Source organism: Opisthocomus hoazin, chromosome 1 (assembly GCF_030867145.1).
Source record: "Opisthocomus hoazin isolate bOpiHoa1 chromosome 1, bOpiHoa1.hap1, whole genome shotgun sequence".
Classification (NCBI taxonomy): domain Eukaryota; kingdom Metazoa; phylum Chordata; class Aves; order Opisthocomiformes; family Opisthocomidae; genus Opisthocomus; species Opisthocomus hoazin.
Window position 1 is genome coordinate 144709076 of NC_134414.1, and position 23179 is coordinate 144732254.

The window sequence follows — 23179 nt, forward strand, 5'->3', positions numbered from 1 at the left end:
GCCATTCAGAATTTAAGCCAGAGGACAAACTAACTGGTGGGACTTCAAAACTGACAGCCAGATATGTGGCCGATGCTTTTCCATATTTTGAAATCTATTAATTTTTAAGTTACGGGAAAAGAGGCTCTTAATAAACAGTTGGTCCAGATAATCTGTATGCAGCCATTTCAAATCAATTGGCTGAAGAGCTTTCCAGATCTTTGATCGAAGTAGCTAATAAAACTTAAAAAATGGGGAAAACTTTAGACAGCTATAATTTTTTGAAATTACAGTGAGCCAAGAAGGTAGCTTAGATGTCAGTCCTCACACACATAATGGAGCAGCAAAATCTTTCACCGAAGAATCACAGTATACTTACCAATGTAACTGCAAGAAAATTGATTTCACTTACTGATGTCCCGCTCTAACAAACGACTTCTGTGATTAATAAGGAAAACGCTGTTAGGGTAACACATTTCATTTTCTCTGGAAGCATTAAGTCACTCTGCATTACTACAGCTGAATAATTCCATGTAATATAGACCACATTCAATCAGTACGGTCCATATTAATTGGATTGAAAACTACACTGATGACGGATGTTGAAATACTCGTCGTCATCAAAGAAAGATATTTATAACGAGGCCTTCCACAGATTGGTGGAGTCACACAGCATTTAACATGGGAATTATTAGTAATCTGAAATAAAGTGCAGAATTCTGCTGGTAAAAGTTGCAGGTAATCGAACACCAACAAATGTGAGCATGGGACATGAACACATAACAAGCAGGGCCGGTAGATAAAATGGTAATTCAATTTATACCAGCTTTACTAGATTTGAATCAGAGTTTGAAGAAGCTACAGGTCATTTGCAGTCTGGCGCTTCAGCTGCAAGCTGGGCACCAAAAGCGTATTTGTTCAATAAAGGAAAAAGAAACACAGCAAACAGGATACCACAGAATTATATTTATGTTGTACATTTGTCTTCACATTGCAACATCCACATTGTTCATTTTGTGACAAGTACTTCTAATAATTTTGAATACATATTTACTGTATAATACATTTTACCAAGAGGCACTTCCAGTAATTCTGGCAAAAAGGAGCTTCATTATAGTGTCTAACTTACAAAACAGTAAAAATAAATAATGTTTATCTAAAAGATTTTTTCCTGTACAGAATCTATTTTGTACAAAACATTTATCAGCCATTAACTAAATCACTTAACAAATACTTGTGAAGAGAATATATTAAGTATTGCTACATGTATCGAGTGCAAGATACTAGTGAAAGGAAAAGAATTATCCTGTTTATGAAAATCACCTAAAAATACAAGGCCTTGTTCCTGAAGTGTTTAAAAAGGAGAAGCTTGGTTACAATAATATTGACAATATATAAATATAAATTAACGTATGTAGTACTTAGTGAAAAGAACACTGTGTTAAAAACTGTCGTGTACAAATCCTGAACAAGATGGCACTTCTCTACATTGCCACTTTGGCTGGCAGTTATTTCTTAAAATATTGCTTCAAAAGAATTATAAAGATACACAAACCCCCTTTCAAATAGAGACGTATGAAGTTACATTTCCCCCCCCCTTTCTCTCACCTTTTGAAGCAAAAAAAATCAAGGAGTGATTAATTTTTAAGCACATGGGTGAATTGCAGAAACTTGCTACTAGAGCTGAGTCTGAATAAGCATCACAGAATCATTGCGTCGGAGGCGCAGTGCCCCGAGGTTGCAGGTCAAACCTCATAGGATAGGATGTAAGGCGACCAAATTCCTCAGTGTTTTCTGAAGTTTGCCTTCTGTGAATACGAAAATACAAAATTTGTATGATTTGGCCCCAAAATCTGGTGGGGGATCAAGTGCTTTAATTATATTGACACATCCAAAATTTTCACTCAGAAAGAGTTTTGACCTTGCTGCATTAATTTCTTGATTACTTTCATCAAAATGGGATTTTTTTTATTTTTTAAATCATATCTTGTATGTGATATACCTACTTGCATATTGGTACCCAGATGGCCAAACGGTATTGAAAAACAATTATTTTTGAAAGGTACTGCTTCCACAACTGGAGGCAAAGAAAACAAAATGTCTGTCTGTTGGAAAATGTCCTAGATGTTCTTCTATCAAAAGCATTAAAAAGAAAAAACCTGCCACCCGTCAGTGAAAATGTTACTCTGTTAAACAAACATAATCTACAGCATGAATCACATCTTTTTAAAAAGTGAACTTAAACAATTTCCATCATGCAAACATCTTCTATCGATTACTCAAGAAAAGAGGACAACTTTAGAAAAGTAATGACCAAATGTATGCTGACATGGTTGAAATATTAAAAATATCATCAACACCACATAGCAGTTATTAATGCTGTCTTTGATCTTTTAGGATACAATCTGCAGCATGGTATTAAGGTTTACAAACACCTAGACATGAACATTTTGCACTGAAATACAGATTCTCATCGTGTGTCCAACAGGCAGGAGTTTTGCAAAGGAAGGACAGCTTTAACTGACAACGGGCTTTCTACCTAAAGTAGTATGCACACGCATGGCAAACCCCTAACCGTTTTCCCTCTGATCAGGTTTTTCTTTTTCCTCTTCACGAAAGCATGGGGGCAAAATGACTAGGGTCAAGGGAGGGGAAAAAACCCAACAACAAAACCCCCCAAACTCAATCTCCTTTAAATAAATATTTAAAAGCAAAGAGCAATTGCTAATTCACATTAATTCATTTGTACGTGTTCGCAGTGGTAAAGGAAGACGGGACGGAAAAACAGAGCATCCAAGCCCACTGCCTAGGGGCTATTGCTGTGAGCAAACCACGGCGAGGTGGGCACAGGGTTGGATTGCTTTCATCCAAGGTATTTCTCCAGCTACGCTGACAACAGCCTTCTGACATTCAGCATTTGTTCTTTACCTCCCCCCGCGCCGTGCCGCCCAGGACCCCAGGCCATTTGCAGGGCAGCGGTGCCAGCGCAGCTCCCTCCGCGAGCCCCAGGAAAAGCAAGCTAACACACGCCCGCCTCGCCGGGGCCACGGCGCGCACAGCGAGTTGCTTGTTTGATCGGATATCTATGGGGTTTGAACCAGGATAAAAGAATTCAATCCAAAAAGCATACACAATCTGCAGCTGTGGCAAAGTCCTTTCTACCTACACTTCTGCTTCCAGGCAGACAGGACACAGAAGTATTTGGGTTTCCCTACCTATTTCGCCACTGGGATAGCCCACTTCCCACACTCGCACACTTCAGCGGTGCTCCCTGGTGCACCCGGATCCCACAACCCATCCACAGCAGAGCAAGTCTCATCTGTTGTCCCATTTCCACACCTCGGACGTACTGCAAGCATGGCTTTGGAAGTAAGAAACTGGCACAGAGTAGCCAACCTGAAAAGCTCAAGTATCTTTTCTTTTTTTCCTCCTGCATCAAGCAATGATTTCTTTAATGAAGGAGAATTAAAACAGGAGAATTAAAACTGCTCCAGTCAAAACTTCTTAGTTCACTGTACCCTTCAGCTCAACAGAGCTCGGCCAAGGCCAGCTGGTGCCACCTGAACTCATCACCTGCCAGAAGGAACAGTTTCGCACGTGCAAGCACTTGGGGCAGTTTTCGTGCACACCTCAAGTGACGCTGGCAAGCTTTCGAACTGCACAATGCTTACCGTTGTTTCGGTTTTCTCAAAGAAGTGTTGTTAACTACCTCGAGCTTCTGCCCCCTTTTGTCATTATGAAAAGGGGCTCTCCACAAATACACCCCCACTCTCCTGCCCGCAGGCTCCTGAGGAGCTTGTACCGTCCTAAGAACTCCGGCGGGCGCTCACGCAGGCGAAGTCTGCATCCTACCGAGGAGGCATGCTGTATTTTTCATCAAGAGAACACCTGCCTGCCAGGAAAATCCCACTAATGGCCTCTGAATAAATCATAATTAGGATGTGAATGGCACATAACTCTCGTCCTGCTCCCTCCAACACTGGGATTCAATAACTGCCACAGCAGGGGCTAAAACCCTGCTTTGATTTACCTCCAGAGGAATGTTCTTTTGCTAAATGAAAGTGATGAAATTCAAAGAAATATTTATCATACTAAGTTGCTCTCAAAAAGACTGGTGCTGTTTTGCTCTAATTCAAATGTTTGCCTCCAATAATCAATATTTTTTGCTAGCTGTTCCAATGATTGCTTATGACAGCTGTCACCTAATTTCAGTGATTCCCCCATCTGTTCAGAAACACTTAACATGCATTTTCTTCAGGAGGCCTGGACACTTTTATTTTTATTCATCTAAAAATATGAAAAGAAAAAAAGATTCCCTCACCCTCATCAATGGGAACAATTATATTCTCTTTAATGCTGCCACCATTTTGACTAATGCTGCAACACCAAACTAATTAAAACCCCACAAATTCCATGGTTACTTCATTCCCGTGGGACTACATTTTATTTTGAAAGAAAAGGAAAATTAAGTGTGCTGCATAAAGTCTGTTTCATACTGGACTACAATTTCCTTTTCTCTTTCCTACGAACTGCCAGTTTGACTTTCTCCCTGTATATCTACAATTAATCAGCTCAAGGACTAATTACACCAGCGCTGTGCTGCCAGTCGAGGAAGGCCCAAGCTTCCAGGCCAATGTCCAGGCCCGAGACTGGAAAGAGCAAGCAACGCTCCACATCTGCCTCCCAGCTGCGGTGCCTGCAGCGGACTGGGGAGAGGCACCTTCTCCGCTCTGCACAGGTGCCTGGATCCAGTCTTCCACCCATGAGGCTGTGGGAGGCTCAGGAAATTCTCCTACTCATCTTTAAATGGAAACCTTTCTTCTTTAAACACCTAATACTGGAACGCCTCAACCATAAAGGTACTTGCCAAAGTAACAGCAAGTATTATGAAGTTTTATGAATTACAGCTTTTCCAACAGTCAAAAGCCTCTTCTTTCAGAGAAAGAAAAGCCAAGGACTGTCCGTGCTGGCCTCCCAACCCGTTGAACACTGTGTCTGTCAGGTGGCTCAGCTCTAGACTGAAGCACAGCACACCTGCATTGCCTCTCCCACACCTGCGTCAGCCAGGGCATCTCCCCGGGGTATCTGGTGCTCTTGTGCCTTCTCGGGATTGCAGCCCCGGGCACAGCTGGGCTGCCCAGGCTCACACTGACTGGCACATCTGGCTGTGCCTACGGAAAGCCAGCGAGAGGGCGGACTCAAACCTGCAACCATCTTCATGAACAGCAAAGCCCTCACCGGCACAGGATCCGACCACACAGACAAAGCAGGATGTGCCAGATCATTAACGAGTCTTTGCGTGAGTACTTACATTAACACCTGGGACCACCCACAAGCTTTTGCTGGATTACATTTATGGCAAAATTTTCAAAAGTGCCTAATATTCATTTTGAAAATGGAGAAAATTCTCCATTCTTAGTGCCACTAAGAGTTGGTGGGGCTCTGGCTGCCGAGTACCCAAACTGACAGCTACCCCGCGCTACTCCGCTCACAGCTCCGCAGCACGGGCACGGCCCCAGGCGCGAACGCTGGGCAGTCCTCATGGGCCGTACCACTGACTGATGCTCTGTTTGGCAAGATCCTCGGCTTCTCCACACCACGTTCTACTTTCTGGGGTGTTTCTGAAGGAAGAAAGAAAGATGAGGCCAGAATTTCAGAAAAATTTTTGTGTCTAAAAACCAGACAGAAATTTAGGAGAACTTCCTGAAGAAAACAAATGAGCTTAATGTCCAGCATGGAAAGCATAAAAAGGGAGTTGGGCACAGAATGTGCTTATATGCCAAATGGTACTTTTAGAAGCATCTAACTGAACCTCTACGGACTTAAACTTCCTTCCAAAGATCAGGATCTTAAGAACTTTTAACAGTAGTACACCAAGGGTAAAAGTCCCAAATGGATCTCAAAAGGTCCTGAGCAATCGCTATCTGGGGTTTTAATCTGATGATGATGATGATGTAGAGAGACGTTCACACACAACGTCCTATCCCACACAACTACCACCCTTGCATTATTAACAAATGCATTCTCAAATTACATCTGCCCTGGGAACCATTTACTGCCAGAATGTAATGGTGCTATGAGCGCCAGCACCTTGCACAAGGTCACAGGGGAGGCCACTGCTGACACACAGCCATTCCCCCTGCCTTCTGCAAAGGATTTCACTCACAGAGGAAGGGACTTCCAAATGCTGCCGAGAGCACAGCAGAATTATTTTTTTCCTAGGAGATTCTTGCAACTCCCTTCTGATGCATGGCTCATAACATCGCATTGAACACCATCTTTTGACTGGAAGAGGCAGATGATTTTCAAAGATGAGTGCCAATATGCTCTGTACATTCGCTCAAAACAAATCAAGAAACAGCGGGTTCCCTCAAGAATTAGAGCATAAATAGCAAACTATGGCCCTCTAAACATGGTGGAAATCATTACTTGTAGACACGGGCAGTTTTGGGTTCTTGGAAACTAAGGTCTCAGACTCCTCATACAAGAAAAGATAATAAAATAAACAGTTTGGGACTTTCACACTCTCTACTTGCATGTGCTCCTTCTGCAACATAAGCATAATGGCAGAAAATATATTCCATGGTAAACAGCATGTGACTATCAAGTGAACAGAGAACACGGGGATGAAAGGATTTTTATGTGACTGCTACACGATGGGCTGAGGGCTTTACTCGCTGCACTGGGAGCCGCAAGCACTGCAAAAAGCCCCCCATTTCAGGGAACAGCAAACTTCTAGTCCAGGAGGGAACAGGATCCGTCACCAAATGACATTATAGTGGAAAAAATAAAATAGCCAATCAGAAAAAATCGTCCAGTCTTTCTCTTACTCTTTTTCAAGAACTGAAAACTAAAATACATAAATTTGCAAAACACTGTTTAAACAGGGCTTGCTTTCTCTAGTGTCTAATGAGCCTCTTTGCATACCGTATATGTCAGAAACCCATCTCAACATTGTAAACATCCCACCTGAAATCTGAGCACTTGGATGACAGGATACAATTCTTTCTTTCCTTCCTTCCTTTCTTTCTTTTCTCAAAAATATTGCACAGGCTGTGGTTTCTTTGGGGTTTGCAACACCAAAGGACTGCAGAAAGCGGAAAACCATCAAGGTCTAGCCTCCAAAAGGTTGCTGCAGCTGCAGGTCAAAAGTTTTGTCTCCTTTGGATTAGACACTATTATAAAACCCCCTAAAAAATTACCTGCTTCATTATCTACTGAAAAAGCCACAGCAAAAAAAATGATATTCACATGTTTGATATAAAATCTTTCTCATATTTTCTTTTGTGTTATATTGAAGCCAACCTGGGAAATTTCCTGGTGACTGCCTACCAGAAATGCACTACAAAGACTGAAAATCAGGTTCATAAGGAGCGGACACCTGCAGAAACTGGATTCTACTAGTAACTATTTGAACTGCAAAGAAAAGTCACCTCTTACCACGTGAACCACTCCCAGCTACTTTAGCTTCTTCACTGGTATTCCTTCCCATTTGGATAAAATCAACGATCATTCTGATTTTCAGCCTGTCAGCAATTCCTTCACTGTAAAAGACCCAAGTTAATCGAACTGTACCTACAAACAGGCTTGTTTAGCAACACAGTAACCATTTGTGACAGCTGCACTAGTCATATAGAAAGAAATCTTCACAAATTATAAACTGACACTGAATTTACCTAATGGCAACCAAAAATTATGACTAGAGAAAACACAGTAATTCCATTTCAGCATATTTTTAGGATAATTATCCTTAGTTCAACCATGTGTATGCCTGCTTAGAGGAATATGTGGAATTCCACTCACAGGATTTTGCCTCATTCTTGAAAGCCTCTTCGTAATTTTACTAACTGGGCACCCACTAACACTTACTGCAATAATTTCTTTTTTTAATTCTTCTAGCAAAGGCAATCTAAAAACCACTGTAAAAAATCCAGTCCCAGTGATCTTACACTGAAAATGGAAAAAAAGTGCTTGGAGATGTGACATGTTAAAGTGTCTCTGTAAGTTTAATTGTTAAAGGACAGAATGAGGCATATTAAATTCTTCTCATACTTGAGGTATGAATACCTCTTGTACAAGAAAATCCCAAACAAAATGATTAATCCAAGTGACTGCAGAGGTGTGAAAACAGTGCAAGCTGGAATTGGTGGAGACTTGCTGAGATCTTGGAGACATCTTTTTTTCTTTTGAATGAATTCGGCTATATCTTATCCCTTTAAAATAATAGTACAGTCTGGATCTTTGCTTTTCTGCTTTCATTGAAAAGCACCTACTAAATGTTTCTGCTGATAAGAGCATTCAGAGCCATGCTCTAGGGTCACTCTGGCGAAAGGCAAACACCTTCTCTGCTGGTAAGAGTAGGATGGCATGATCTCAGGCAAATGCAACCTGTAAGAAACCAAAATCCTGTTTTCCAGCAAAAGCTCTCTCTAAGGAAAATGCAAAGCAAAAAGAAACTCTGAAGTGATAACACACATGCGGACTGGTTTTGATAGGGAACATTTTCCAGCATTTTTGGGGCGGTATCAACAGGATCATGAAATATGGTGGATGCGTAACAATAGCAAAAAGTGATGGATGCAATGTCAGAAATTTGATACAGAAAGGACTTTTCCTGCAAACTCTTCCTTTCACAAGCATTCTTACTCACACAAGCAATTCTTCTCTTGGCAAGGGGCTGCAGGATCAAAACATAAAAAGCATACATAGTCACATGATTTTTGAGAGATACTGAACTTTATATATAATGTAATTTTTTTTGTGGGAACAAAACTCTAAATTGTGTGGTACTGGTTGGTGCTGCCAGTCCTAAAGAGCATCAATATTTTAAAGCCTTGATCCTGTAGACCACTGGCTTCCCAGAAGGGTCTATACAAATTACTCAAGACTTTATTTGTCGGGTTTGAAAATGGCTATACTGTATAAAAATGTTTTTGTATTTATTTTTTAAAAAATTAGCTTTACAAAAAAACTTTTCCCTTTTTGTCTTTTTCTTTTTTTTTTTCTTAAAGATATTATCTACAGGAACCCATAAAAATTTTTCCATATTTACATCTAGATAGGTAATCATTGACAAATATAACATCGTGAAATAAAATATTGAAAGTGAATATCCAAACTTTTTAAATAGACATTTGGCTCACAGCATAAACGACAGAGAAAACAAATAAACAGAACAACAACAACAAAAAAATCTGCTCTTCTTACAGGCCCAATCTCTTCCTTTCTCTTAAAAAAAAAAGAAAAAAGAAAAAAAGTATATTGGTGGGATCAAACATGCTGCTGCTTCTAAGCAGAATGCCGGCAACAAACTGCTCCCATCCAGCACCTCACACTGAAAAAAACAAGTTCTCTGCAGCTCGTGTGAGTGGTTGCTGAGGCATACGAGTGTCCGGTCGGCGCAGCACTGGCACCCGTCCCCCACCCTGCTCCCAGTGCATCGTTTGCCTTTCATTCTGAGGAAGGCCATGGCCCCCACGCTCCTGTTCTTTTGCTGTCTAGAGACAGTAGTTTAGCTTTGTTCTTAAATGATATATTTGGCCACTGATGCATGGAGGCGTAAGGTTAGGGCAGGAAGATGGCGGCGTGCCTCCAGTCTCCCAGCACGTACACACGTCTGCTCTCTGCTCTCTCCTGCCCACACACGCACACTGCCCCACGCAGCCATCCGCATGCTCGCAAGTACACAGAGGGCCAGGGCCTCCCGCGGGGAACAGACCAGCGTGCCACGCAGCCCCGTGTTTCCCTTTGGAAAACAAATTTCCTGGCACATCCCTTTCGCCAGCAGTCTGGGAAGTGCTGAGGAGGAGGAGGAAGAGGAGGCAGCGGAGGAGCCTGCACAGCCGGACAGGGCCAGGGCAGCAGCATGGGCAACCGCGGCCTCTGCCGAAAGGCTGCTGCCTGCGGCCGGACTGCAAATGGGGACTTGGAGGGCTATGGTGAACGCAAGGCTCCTCGAAACGGTCTCTGGTTCCCTTGTGGGCATAAATTCTCAAAACTTCAGGCCTTCTGTTTGTTGTCGTGTACTGGGACACGTGCTACAGCTAGTGTAACAAGAACTCAAAGTATGCTATTACCTTACATCCACTCACACTCGCAAACGCCCCGTCACGCACACATATATGTTGGCAGGATATATCAGCATTCATGTAAAGCTTTGGAACTTTTATCCCTCGCCATTAAGAGCAAAAGCTACTTAACTGGTACCTTACTGTTAACTGCAAATGTGCTTTAGAAGCAGCATTTCCTTAGATAACTTTCTTCTGTAAATATCACAGTGACCGTAATATATCATTAAATGTATTTTGCTGAAGTGCACAGCCAATAACCCTGGCTATATATATATATATATTTATATAATTCCACCCACCCCCAAATCTCTTTAAAGAAGTCTGTAAAAGCCGGTGTCGCAGTGTGAAAGCTTCCTTGAGCACAGGAGTTTAAACAATGTACCTCACCATAAAAAGGAAAGAGAAACAAATTAAACAGCTGTAGGCGCATTATCCCATACTTCTACAGTGTTGTGTCTAAATGCTGTGCTGGCTTGAGAAAGAGTCTGTGCACGAGTCAATCTGTCTTAAAATACTGATGTATATATTGTCATTGGTTCTGTTCTACAGTTGTGTTTTCCTCTTCATCCCTCTTGGGCTTCCCTTTCTCCTCCTCCTCCTCCCTGATGGCCTGGATTTGTTCTGAAGATTGGTGCAGCGTGGGTTGCTCTGAGCCTTTCTTCTCTGTCCCGGCTAACCTCTCCTCATCCTCAATTACTTTCTTCCACATTTTATGGTTCTGAAGCAGGTGCTGAGTGATCTGACAGTAGATTTTCCTCCTCTTGAACGTCTTCTTTCCTGCAAAATACCGTGTGACATCAATGTACTGTTTTCTGTGAGAGAAGGAGGAAAAGAGACTGCAGGTGTAGGAAGCAGACAGCGTGTACTATGACATATAGGAACTGCACCAACATATTTTAAAACCACAAACTTCAACAGTCTTAAAATTCAGAAAGCTATGCCTCTCCAGTCCCCTCGGAAAGCAGACTGGTTTCCTGCACAGTTCGAGCCCCAGCTTCGTCCTGTCACAGGCCGCACGCTGTCCTTGGCTATGCAGCTCACAGAGACATCTACTGTTTGAATGATTATGCATAAAACATGTTACTGAGCTGTTTCTGCTCTTTTTTTTTATATCAAGTACTTCAAGATTCTGATCAACCTATTCCATAACACACACATTAAATTCTCTCCTCCCCTCCCCAACCCAATGGATCCCTGCTGATCGCCTTAGAAAAAAAAAAAAATCCTGATTTCGTTTTCTCCACATTTTACCTCTGATCTGAGCTGTAGAAGGATAATGAATGAGCAAGCATTAGTAATCAAAGGAGGGAACCCATTCCTATGTTCCCTTTTCAAAGGCAGAGATTTACCGCTCCACCATCGCAGTGGAGCCTTTGCACAACATTGCTTCGGCAACGGAGTCTGACCCCTGAAGAAGTGATCGTATAGCCAAAGACTATCCGGGAGCTGGCTCGTCTTTGGTTCTGAAGCATCAGTCCCCTGCTGTTAACCTGTGAAATCTTTTTGCCACTGGTAGTTCTCATGGCTCCTGACACAGCTGCACTGCAAGCGTTTTGCTGTCTGAAATGTGGGGGTTTTTTTCTGGGTCACTATAGCCTGGCCAACACAGATTGTTAACTACTTAACAGTACAAAAGCTTGAAATTTTTCCCTGGTCATTAACAATGGCAATGGCAGTCACAGAACTGAAATAATCACCCCTCCAAAGACAACTGCTGATTTCTTTTTCAAAGAAGGTGACGTAGAGGAATGTTTTGTACCAAATAAATTTGCGTGGATTAGTATTTGCAGGTTGCCTAAAGTATGCTTGTGTCAGGATCCAAAACGTTTAGCCCTTGAAGCTCTTGAACTGGAAACAAAGAGCTTTTCACTGAGCACAGACCAAATCCAACTCAATCCTTCATTAGAAAGCCCTTGGCTCTCTGTAGGAAACCTTCAGGTTTAGCACTAATAAGCAGCCCCCACGCTGCCAATGCTGCAGCAGGACATTCTCTCCTGGGTTTCCCGGGTGACCCCACATCTCGTTGCTCTCTGCAGACACCAGTGAGTGCTTGCTGTGGCGTTAAAATTTGTCTGACTCGCTAAAGACTGAGCCTGTTTAATTCTTATACTTGCATCAGAACTCTGGGGGAATTTCATGATCCTGTATAATAATAAAAATGATTTTAAGCTACCTTAAGTTTTTATGACTCTTAAATTTATCTCCACTGCTTTAGTGAATTATCAGGACCTAGATGAAGTGTTTTCTGCCACAATTATATTTCCACCTGCCTAAAAGGCATTTCCATCAAGAAAAAGATCTTCACCAACATCTGCATGACTTGTAGTACCTATGCATCTGACATCTCAAACTTCTATTTTGCATCACTGATAAAGTTTAAAACACCCAAATTTGTGTTGATTACAGATATACTTTTCTAACGACCTGTAAGACCCCTATACCGACATAAAAGTTGCCACAGATTCCCAATTCAGATCCACACAATCACAGAGAATTCAGGGCACGGGAAGAAAGCAGTTTGCAACACATCAGTATGATCGGGAAGATGAGCACCCCACATTTTGTAAGAAGGAAGTAGGAGGAATTTGTTTGGATATTTCAAAACATATTTTTTGGGGGACCTCAGAAATGCTTATAAATATCTCAAGGGTGGGTGTCAGGAGGATGGGGCCAGACTCTTTTCAGTGGTGCCCAGCGACAGGACAAGGGGCAACGGGCACAAACTGAAGCAGAGGAAGTTCCATCTGAACATGAGGAAGAACTTCTTCCCTCTGAGGGTGACGGAGCCCTGGAACAGGCTGCCCAGGGAAGTTGTGGATTCTCCTTCTCTGGAGATATTCAAGGCCCTCCTGGACAAGTTCCTGTGCAGCCTGCTGTAGGAGATCCTGCTTTGGCCAGGGGGGTTGGACTGGATGGCCCACAGAGGTCCCTTCCAACCTCTACCATTCTGTGATGCTGTGAAAACTTCTGATAGATTCATTCTTAAGGTTTTGAAAAAGGTAAAGAGCCTAAAGCACCAGGGTGAATACTAAAGTACTCTCTCATGGAGTAGGATGTGAAAAATAAAACAGAAGGCAGCTAAAAAATGGTCTGTTTTCAGTGCGACAAGGGTTAGTAATGGTGTCTGCTTTTAACCTGAAAGCAGCATTGTTGGACTCAACCAGCAGTGCTACAGAAGACAAGTGAATGCAGAAATGAGGTGGAAGGAAACCAAGGATTTCAAAGGAAGGTCAGACACTCCAATGGATAAATGAGAACACCCTTCACCTTTCTTTTTAATACAGCAGTACCAGTATTCAGCTTTGGGGTCTGTGCTGGTTACCAACCACACACACTTTCCTCCTGGCAGTCTGCCACAGAAACATGTGGCTCTGCCTGCTCTTACAGAGCTGATAGATCCTAAGGTGCTAAAATAAACCTCTGTGTGCTATATTACTTAATGTTTCCAGTTCTCAACAACATTTTTTGTGCACGTGAACCCGCTAAATTTAAAATACGTGCAAGTGTGTGTGTGTGTGTGTGTGTGAACAACAGCAATGATTTCTTAAATACAAACTGTATATCCTTGATTTTACTAGAGATAAAAGGTCAGTTTTGCACATCAGGAGATGTAGATTTTAGTTCCACGTCCTTATGTGACTTATTGTAATCATCAAATCTTTCTGCCTCTCAGCTTCCCCAACAGAAAATAGGGATGATACTCAGTGGGGCATGAAAGCATGTGAGAAAGAACAGAAAAAGTGAGGCTATTAAAAGAAAAAGCTATGTATCAGTATTTCACTTAAGTGAAATAAGTGCACTTAAGGCTGGTGAAAGAAGTGCACTTAAGGCTGGTGCTTTCCAGAAGGATTAGATATAGTGGAGGGAGAGAAAGATGACCCAGAGGATGGAAATAAAAGAACAGCAGTAGGAAATGCACAAGGAGAAGGAGCATGAAAGAGAGGAAAAGGTAGCACATGCAGGATCAAACTGGTATAAGAAACAGTTGCAGCCTTTTCTCTTAAAAATTACTTCCAACGAGTTCCTGAGATCTTCTTTCAAGGTACAAAGTTTTGCTGTCAGTATGACAGACGTTGGCACTGTTGCCCTTCTGGAGGAGAGGCAGGAGACTATCAGCTTTAGTTACTGATTAGCCAGAAGGGCCAAGTGACACAGCTCCCAGCACACAACACAGCAATGCTCAGTGTCAATTCTCTCCCCACTCTTCTTCACACATTACCTTGAAGAGATTTGCACGAAAATCTAACTTTATCAGGATCTCAGAGTCTCATTCTATTATTCCTGTACACCATGCTAACTCATGGAAATGATGAGTGCTTTCCTTGAAAAATCTTCTCCCAACCATCCTTTCTTCAACTGAAAATGCTGCAGTCTACTAACATCAGTACTGAAATAGTCTAAAAATCCCTCATGCACAAGCAGGTGATCTACAACCAGAAGCTTCAACTGAAGGTAAAAATGAGTAGTAGATATGAACAGCGACGTAACAGCCATGAAATCATGGAGCATCTCCACTAAAAACGTAACTGGCTACACGTCAGTTTCACCACGGAGAACACTGGATCACTGTAACTCTGGAGGGGCCCGTGTTGAACCTGACCAGCTCACGGTCTCTACGCTTTTACAATATGGCTGCTTAGTTTTTGGTCACAATATGGAACTTGTTCTGTTGAAAAAAATAAGTGTAAACAACTTACTGGATTCAGCATTTTCACAAGTTTCCATTTCTGCTGTTTCTTCATCTTCGTGCTCATCAGTGTCTCCTGATTCATCACTATCTTCTATCCATTTTCCTGGCATTAGCCCTGCTGAGTCATAGGAGTTACACAGTGGTCCCACAATGTGAGTGATGAAAGATTCCTGGAGGTGAGCCAGCTGAGGAGCAGAGCGATCCATGAAAGGACTGATTGGCAAGCCCAGGCTTGCCTCTTCATCACCCTGGAGATGAAAAATAGCAGTAATTTCTCTGAAGTAAATGAAACAAAACCATGTCACGAAAGGCAGGAATGCAGATCAAACTAATTAAAAAGGATGAAAGAAAAATGATTCAACTCTAATGTCAGTTCATACTACTCCAGTATGACATTACTACAGTGCCACCATGTCAAATGGTTAATCGAATTTACAGCTCTTTACTTGTAAGAGGACCCACTACTGACAGTGTGAATTTAACAAGGCTGTTAGTTGATGACTGTGCAAAATGACGTCCACCGCCCTCGTCCTGTATTTTACACTGTGATAATTTGAAAATTATTATTTTCTATTTTTCTTTACACTATTTTCAAAAAGTCCCTTCTGATTTTGTGATTGTTAGCTCACAACAACCTTGTAGTCAGACACGTGTTTGCAGGGAACAAGACTGAACTTCTACAAGCAAGGGCTATCTCATTGAACTAGTTTTCTTATTCATTTTATCCTTGCTACACATAACATGGAGAGCTCCTCTTGGCTTTGGGTCATATGTATTTGTTTCCTGGGACTATTAGAATGACCCCTATGAAAGCAGGGGTTACTCCGAAGCAGTAAATCTTTCCCATTAAGCTTTTTGCTAGCTTTCCTTGGGGGAGAGACTGTAGAACGGAAGTATAGGAAGTCTTTTTTCTCCTCGCATGATGCAAAAGAAGGTAAAACTTTCTTGCAGAACCAGATCTGATATACTCACTCCTACATATCACAGCAAAGCTTCTGGTGATATCAATGAGTTCTCAGCTGAGTAGACATGTCAAGACTGGGTGCCACCTCCACAAGAAAAAAATCTAATACCCCTAACCAAGCCTGACACGCAAATTACTCTTTTAATACAATACAGAGATCTATATTTGAGAATATAGATTAGAATTTGGAGAGTAATTTTCAGTTTCCATTACATTACAGATTGCCTGAATTTATCTCCTTGTCACCTAAATTTTCCAAAAATCATGGACAATGTAACTGGTCAACACTTTGTTGATATCTGGAAAGGCCAGAGAATGAGAGTTAAATTTTGAAGCATGTACAACATGTCTCATTTCCTTGTGTTTTATTGTTACTTTTATAACAACCTACCCCAAAATGTTGTGTTTAATCATTAAACGCAAAATATTAGCATTAACGGGACACTGAAACATGCCATCCATTCTTGAAAGCAAATTAAGAAGAGGTGGCAGCTTGCTCTTCTTTACAGTAACACATCTGAGATTTCCTGGTTGTGAGCTGTCAGTAGTGGGAAGAAAGCTCACTATTAAAATGTTTACAAGCTCTTTTTTCATGTTCCATTAAAACATGTTTTATTATGTGAAACATCTTGCAGTGCAGTTTTTGATTCTTTCTAACCTGTCTTCAAGTAAGTATGCTAAGCGTGTGGTGGGAAGAAAATGAAACATACTATAACAACATGACACATGATTTTGAAAATTTCTATGCAACACGTTTTTAATAAGGAGTTTTTATTTATATGGAAGTTAAATTTTTCAAAGGAATTGGTGTTCCATAAAGGAAATTCAAGAAAGGTAGTTCATGATTTTCAAAGCATAGGTTGAATGTATGTATGTATGCTTCTTGATAACTATTCTCCGGAAATTCAAACCACCCATAAAATTCTCATTTTTAGAAATGAGAAAATTAAGACTTTTCCCTTCTCAGAAAAAATCTGATGATCAAAAGCATGGTGAAGATGGTTTGATACACCTCTCATAGCATCTTACATTACAGAAAATCAGATCTTAACTTAGGTTAAATAAATTGAAAATCTAGCTTATCCTCCCTAATGCCAAAAGTAAGTCCTAGGAAGAAAGTGTTCTCTGCTTTCAATCCCATCAGCATCCTGTCAGCATGGCAACTCATGCCACGCAAGAAAACTGAAACAGGAAATCCACTGGGACATACCGATTTCTCAATACAGTGAACACACATCTATTAAAACAAAAACAAAACTAAAAACCCCTAATATCTTACTGATTATCTGACCTCTTGGAATTTGCAAGCCAAGAGTTCAAATACATTTGCCCACAATCCCCATGCCAAAAGAAATGCCATTAAAAAAAGACATATGTTTTCTTTTTATGCCTTATTCTGAATGCCTTATTCTGAATCAAACTTTGCAGAGAGGATAAATCTCAAATGTATTTCTTTTTCATTACAGGCTTATAAGAAAGATAATCTCCTTTGAAGCAGCTCCAGGAGCACGAAAAAATTAGTAGCACACCCTTCTGACTGATGGAAAACAACCCAGATTCCTGCGGTGGAAGAGATAACACAGTATCCTCCCACATGTGTTCTTCCCAAGCTTGATTCAGAGCTCACTGTCCCAACACTTGAACAATATTCATGTATTGGAACACTTACTGCCCTCTGACATTAGCTACGCTGGATCAAAGGAGAGTCATATCATACATCTGATTAACAGATTTTGTGTGCATGCAGTAGTCACCCACATAAGCTATGGTCATCACCAGAATTAAGTGAAGTATGATTTGATGAGAGAGTTGTAATGAAAACAGACAAATATGAAGAAAAGCATCTCCTGAAAGAAAATTTGGGGGATGAAGGTTGACCACTGTTGTTATGGGACACACTCTCTTTCTTTAAGAAAAACTGAAAAGAGAAATGGAAACAACTATATAAGTAATATATGTAAGACTCATTGTTCTTTCCTTTTCTCAGGAGATGTGAAATAAATGAAAGACCTTCAGGTCAATGTCTGAATTTTGTCTGTTTTTCCATTTCTTTACATACTCCAGAAGGCAGCAGCAGCAGCAGAAAATCCTGTTTTTTTTCAAAACTGTAAGTACAGTAAATTTAAGGGAAAAAGAAAAGGCTTTAAAAGGGATTAGCCTGTGACTTCCAGTTACTTCACAGCCTCCCTGAGAAGTCTGTGGGATGTCTGGTTCAACGACTTAGCCTGCTCATTTCCTCTTGAAAAGACTGGGTGTGGAGTTTGGTCTAACCAGAACATTCAAAATATTTTCCCACTCAGGAAACAGAGGAATAGCGTGGGAACAGCCCTGTCCCTTCCACTCGGCAGGGCTAAATGGGTTATAATGAGGAAAGGTTCAATCAAGGGCTCCCTTACACCTGGCAGGAAAGGACCAGTGCCTGGCTGTATGCCCATGCCTTTGTAAATCAGTCTATGGCTGTCCTCCTGCCTTGTGCTACCATCAGCTGAGCCTTGCATAATTAGTGCAGCTGTACTTACAAACCTTCTGAAAACTGAAAGTGTTGTCTTAAAAAATAAAGTATGAATCAGGATCACCGAGTAGGGAGCAGATATGATTAGCCTGTGATAAACTGAAAGTCAAGGTTACAATCGTGCTCAGTACATAAAGGTTCTGTGTGTGTGAACAGAGCTGTGGCCCACCGGGAAGCTAAAATAATTCATCTGCTTTGTTTAGAACATCTCAGCAAGGATGTTGCATCCAGTTTTGGAGACCACATGTCAATCAAAGTGTGAGCCACCTGAGTGACTGCAGATAAGAGCAATGAGAACCAGCTGATACCTTGAAAAGACACAGAAGGAAGGATGAAAAGAGAGGTTGCGCTAACGAAGACTGAAAGGGAAACATGATGACTGCCAACAGAAAAAAAAGAGGGAAGGAACACTTGTTCACCATGTCCGCTGCAAGGATAGTGCCAGACTGGAACAGTTAAGCCTGTACAAACCCCCTCATCAGAGGTCTTTGAGGACACATCTGAAACTTCAGTGACAAATGGACTTTCATTGATCCAGCAAAAGGATGGACTAGTGTAACTCTAGCCTTCCCCTTCATCCCTATTCTCGGTGATTTTCACTCATCACCAGCACTAGCATGCTGCGGGACTGTTTAACACAAGACATGCAACCAGCAGATACCACTTCGGACATGCATTTATTTACCTGTTCATAAAACTCATTGACAATGCCTTCTGTCCACTGTAGATGCAAATCTTTGCATTTTGCAGGCCCATTTATGTCAGCCAGTTTGATGCACATTTGGCAAACCAGCAAGCGGTCATTCTCATTAGTCCAGTCAATTCCAACATCATCATTCACCTAGTAGACAGAAAAAGGAAAACGATGACCATAATCCTGGGTAAAAGGATGAATTCACAGAGAAGTTCTGCCCTGGGGTATCTTACAGTGTATTTAGCTATTTAACAAAAACACAAGTGTAAGCAGGTGAACTAACACAAGGTTGGAATTTATGATCAGTAAAAAAGTAAAAAAAAAAGTAAAAAAAAATGAACATTGAGACAAATGACGAGAAACTAATATTTAGCAAATGATGTGCCTGCTTGAAAGCATTTGCTAGGAAAAAAAATGCAATCTTTCCATTAAATTTTTCAAGAAGTTACTACCTAATTGGTGTACAAAGATAAATTACCATCAAATGCCACGCTGATATAACTGCAGTGTGAAGCTGCAGGTAACAAGCTTATTTCCCTATTTAATCTAAATATGTCTGAAAGTATTCCCATTTTTCCTTTTCTCTATTTTTCCCATACCTCCCACAACAGAAAGCGATATATACTATCACCTGCTCTAAAATAAAAGCATCACCTTAAAGAATCACAGAAAGTTTGAGGCTGCAAGGCACCTTTGGAGATCATCTAGTTCAACCCCCCTGCTCAAGGCAGAGCCAGCTAGACAAGGCTGCTCAGGATCGTGTCCAGTTTAGCTCTGAATATCTCCAAGGAGGGGAACTCCACAACCTCTCTGGGCAACCTCTTCAAACATACAACCCTCAAAACAGTATGTCCTTTCTTATTTTTAAATGGGGATTCCTGTATTTCAGCTTGTGCACATTGCCTCTAGTCCTGTCACCGGATACCACTGAGAAGAGCCTGGCTTCACCTGCTTTACTCTCCGCATCAGGTATTTATACACACTGCTGGATCCCATCAGGTCCCATGGGCTTTTGTCTGTCCAGTTTAAGTGCTCCCGAATCTGATGTCATTCACTGAGGATAAGTCTTCACCACTTCAGATTTTCTCTCGCCTCAGGGGCCTGGGGTTCCTGAAGCCAGGTCTTAGCCACAAAGACTGAGGCTGAGAAAGCATTGAGAACTTTGGCCTTTTACATCTCCGAATGGTCAGCGATACCAACCTTTACTGCCATTAGCCACATTTTTGAATCTTAGCCTTTTCTCCTAGAATGCCTCCTAGTGCGGGAGGGGCTGTCTTCTACTGTCAACTTAATTTTCGAAAGTCAAATCTCTCCTTGAAACAGAGCTTTAGTTGTCAAGCTCACAGTAGTTGAAAACAGATAGAACATTGTTGTGCTATGACTAGATGAAAATTCCACGTCCTCTGTCAGCAGGGCCCCTGCCCCATACAGCAGCGGGCCCACATGGCGAGGGCTTTGCTTTTGGTGTACGTGATCCAACATAACTGATGTCAGAGAACAGTAAGTGCTCCAATACATTGAATTATCACAGTGTCAGACCATGAGCTTCCTTCATTATTTCTTGTTGGTACTTTCCAGACTGCAAATTTTCTGGTGGGAAGATGCTTACATTAAATGTGTTTACACTGACTTCTGTACAGAACGGTCTCTTTGGCTGTAGTCTCAATAAACTAAACTCCAGTTCAGCAACCCAATCTATAACACGATCGTTGAGAGCTAATTTTATCAGTTACAGCACCTCCACCCATATACAGACATGTCAGGTCTGTTCTCTGAGATCACTCTGGTACAAAAGAGTTTTTGCCTACCAAACATAAATCCTATCTTTTTAAGGCAGTGATTACTCTGGGAAAGCCAGGCTCAGCCACAAGCACTGGTTAATATGTTCACCTTCTCCACCACTTTTCATTCCATGCATGACCATTCGACTATTCAAGCAATAAGGAGAGAGAAGGAAGTTAACAGATGTCCTTACAAATCTATAGCAAGCTGGCAGGACGTGACACATCAGACAGTTCCATTTATCTTCAGTGTCTCAGGTATCACCTTGCTTGGTTACAACAGTGGTTACACTTACCATTCTCCAGCCTGATAGATTTAAGACAAATGTAGTTTTCAATATCCACAATTTACACCTTGTATTTTGTCAAGCTTGTCCTATTCCACAGTTCAGACAGTTAATCCCCGTGACAAAGCTACAGTAATCACTGGCTTAGCCTGTCTTTTCTCATTCCATACTTATGTTCACAGAAGTGAAAGTTTTGGTCCAAACTGTCAGATTCAGCAGATATATTCAGACAGCCTAAATTCCCTCTGCTTTATTGTCATTGCAGCTTGACAGATGAGAATTCTGCCCATCCTGTTCAATACTTTACGAGGAAATTAGACTGGTAAAAATTATCCCAGAGTTTAAAATTAAGACATAAAGAAACACCCCTGATACTACTGGAGGCTTTAGGATATGACTAGCAGGGGTGCAGAAGGAGTTCAGACTTCTATGAATATACCAGTCAGTTCTCTGTCTACCCTAGACCATAGTTTAAGGCCTTTCTTTACAGCTTCTTAAGGCCTAACAAAGAGAGAGATGTTACAGGGAAATGGAAAAGAAAACCAGTCATACATCTAGCAGCTTCAAAAGTTCAGGATACAGGTCCATCGTAAGTGATACCACAAGGAAATGTTTTATCTATGTCACCGAAACAGCTAGGAGGTTCTAGTCCTGGATGCGAAACACACTGCCTCACAGGGAACAAGCAGGCAGTACCAGCTCCAAAGCCAACAGCTTTGATGGATGATGGAATTTATTAAAGTAATTTGATAGGTGGTCATTTCCAATCAGTTAGGTTGAAACTGTACAACAATTTTCAAGGATGGTTACCCAGGGTTGCCATTTTATACTCATTGAATGGAGCATGCAGAAAAAATCTTTAGTAACCTTTCTCCAGGGTTTATCCATTTGAAACAAAGTAGGAAAAGAAAATCATGCTTTCATGCCATTTGAAATTAGAATTTCAAAATTGTTATGATTTCTGTGCTTCAATAGCATGATTAAACCAATAAAAATTGAAATCAAGTATTTAGCCATTATGGAAACTTGGTAATCTCTTTGATTTTTTTCCCCTGAGTGCTTTGCTAACAGGTCTAAACTGCCAGTGAACAAGAAAACAATGTCGAAAAGTGGGATGTAAGTGTGATTTACATTCAAATAGTCCATAAAATTCTCAGCCTTAAACCACTTTCAGAAAAAACTAAACATACATAACAAAAGGTGTGTCGCTAAAGTTAAACAAGTGAAAAATAACAGAAATGCCCAATTACTATTCAACATAATGTTTTACAGCAGCCCAAAGGACATGCAGGAAAAAGAGCAACACAGCAGCCTTTCCAGCCTTTTCACTGTGGTGCTACCAAGCCCCGCAACCTTTTCTGACCATCCATCAGAAACTTGAACCAATCTTCTTACCTTGGCGTTGAATTTGGCAACAAAATCAAAATGTTTCTTCAGGTCAGTAGCCAAAATTGCCTCGATGACGAGGAAGCGGAAATGCTTGAACTCCACATGGTCGAGGTTGACCAGGAAATTGTACTCTGGCCTCGACATGAAAAGGTTCCAGGCAGCAGCGGCGTGGTGGTTCTCCAGGACGGAGCGGTCGTTGTACAGCACTGCCTGTGAAAGCAACGCGGGCAGCTGAAAGCTGAGAAATCTCTTAGCAAAAGAAACACTGCAATCCAGAGATGAGCATGACGTGGGGATGATGCAGGAGGGAGGTTCAGGTTTGGTTGATTTGTTTGTTTTTGTTTTTTTTTTAAAGAGCTTCTCGAGGTTTGAAGATGTGATTTTGGCAGGATTAGTGGCAGACACCTGAATTTTTATGATGGTGAAGATTTATTGGAAGATTGATTTGAAAAATCTGGGTCTTTCACACTCAAGGATCTTTGGTTCCTGACTGAACTGCATCATATGACCATAGATTATTCTGTTTCAGGCCAGAAATTAATGACTAATATAATATCTGTGTGTGCTCTCCTGTTTCTCAGAACTAACCTCACTTAACAGAGATTATTGCCTTTGGTGTTTGTACCTGGCAATTCTGTCCACGTTGGACTGATTCCAAACACGGAAACAAGTGAAATTCCAGTTTGCAAGCTGAAAACACATACTCAGCCTCACAGACTTCTCAACACTAAAAATCCAAAATGGGTTAAATCTTTACCAAAACAAGATGCGTAACTCTCACAGTGATGGCAATTCCGTTCAGAAGCTAAAGAA

General features: G+C 41.3%; 1 protein-coding gene across 2 annotated transcripts in view; it reads right to left on the reverse strand.

Moving 5' to 3' along the window:
* Positions 1 to 925: 925 nt before the first annotated feature.
* The window catches only part of PDE3A (phosphodiesterase 3A), a 270081-nt gene continuing 247827 nt past the window's right edge, over positions 926 to 23179 (reverse strand). For both annotated transcript variants that reach the window (XM_075440114.1, XM_075440122.1), the window contains 4 exons: positions 22373 to 22576; positions 18901 to 19056; positions 14747 to 14987; positions 926 to 10826 (listed from right to left, as the gene is read on the reverse strand). In XM_075440114.1, the coding sequence (XP_075296229.1) occupies positions 10579 to 10826; positions 14747 to 14987; positions 18901 to 19056; positions 22373 to 22576 (849 nt within the window). In that variant the 3' untranslated portion in view covers positions 926 to 10578. The remainder of the gene's footprint in view (positions 10827 to 14746; positions 14988 to 18900; positions 19057 to 22372; positions 22577 to 23179) is intronic.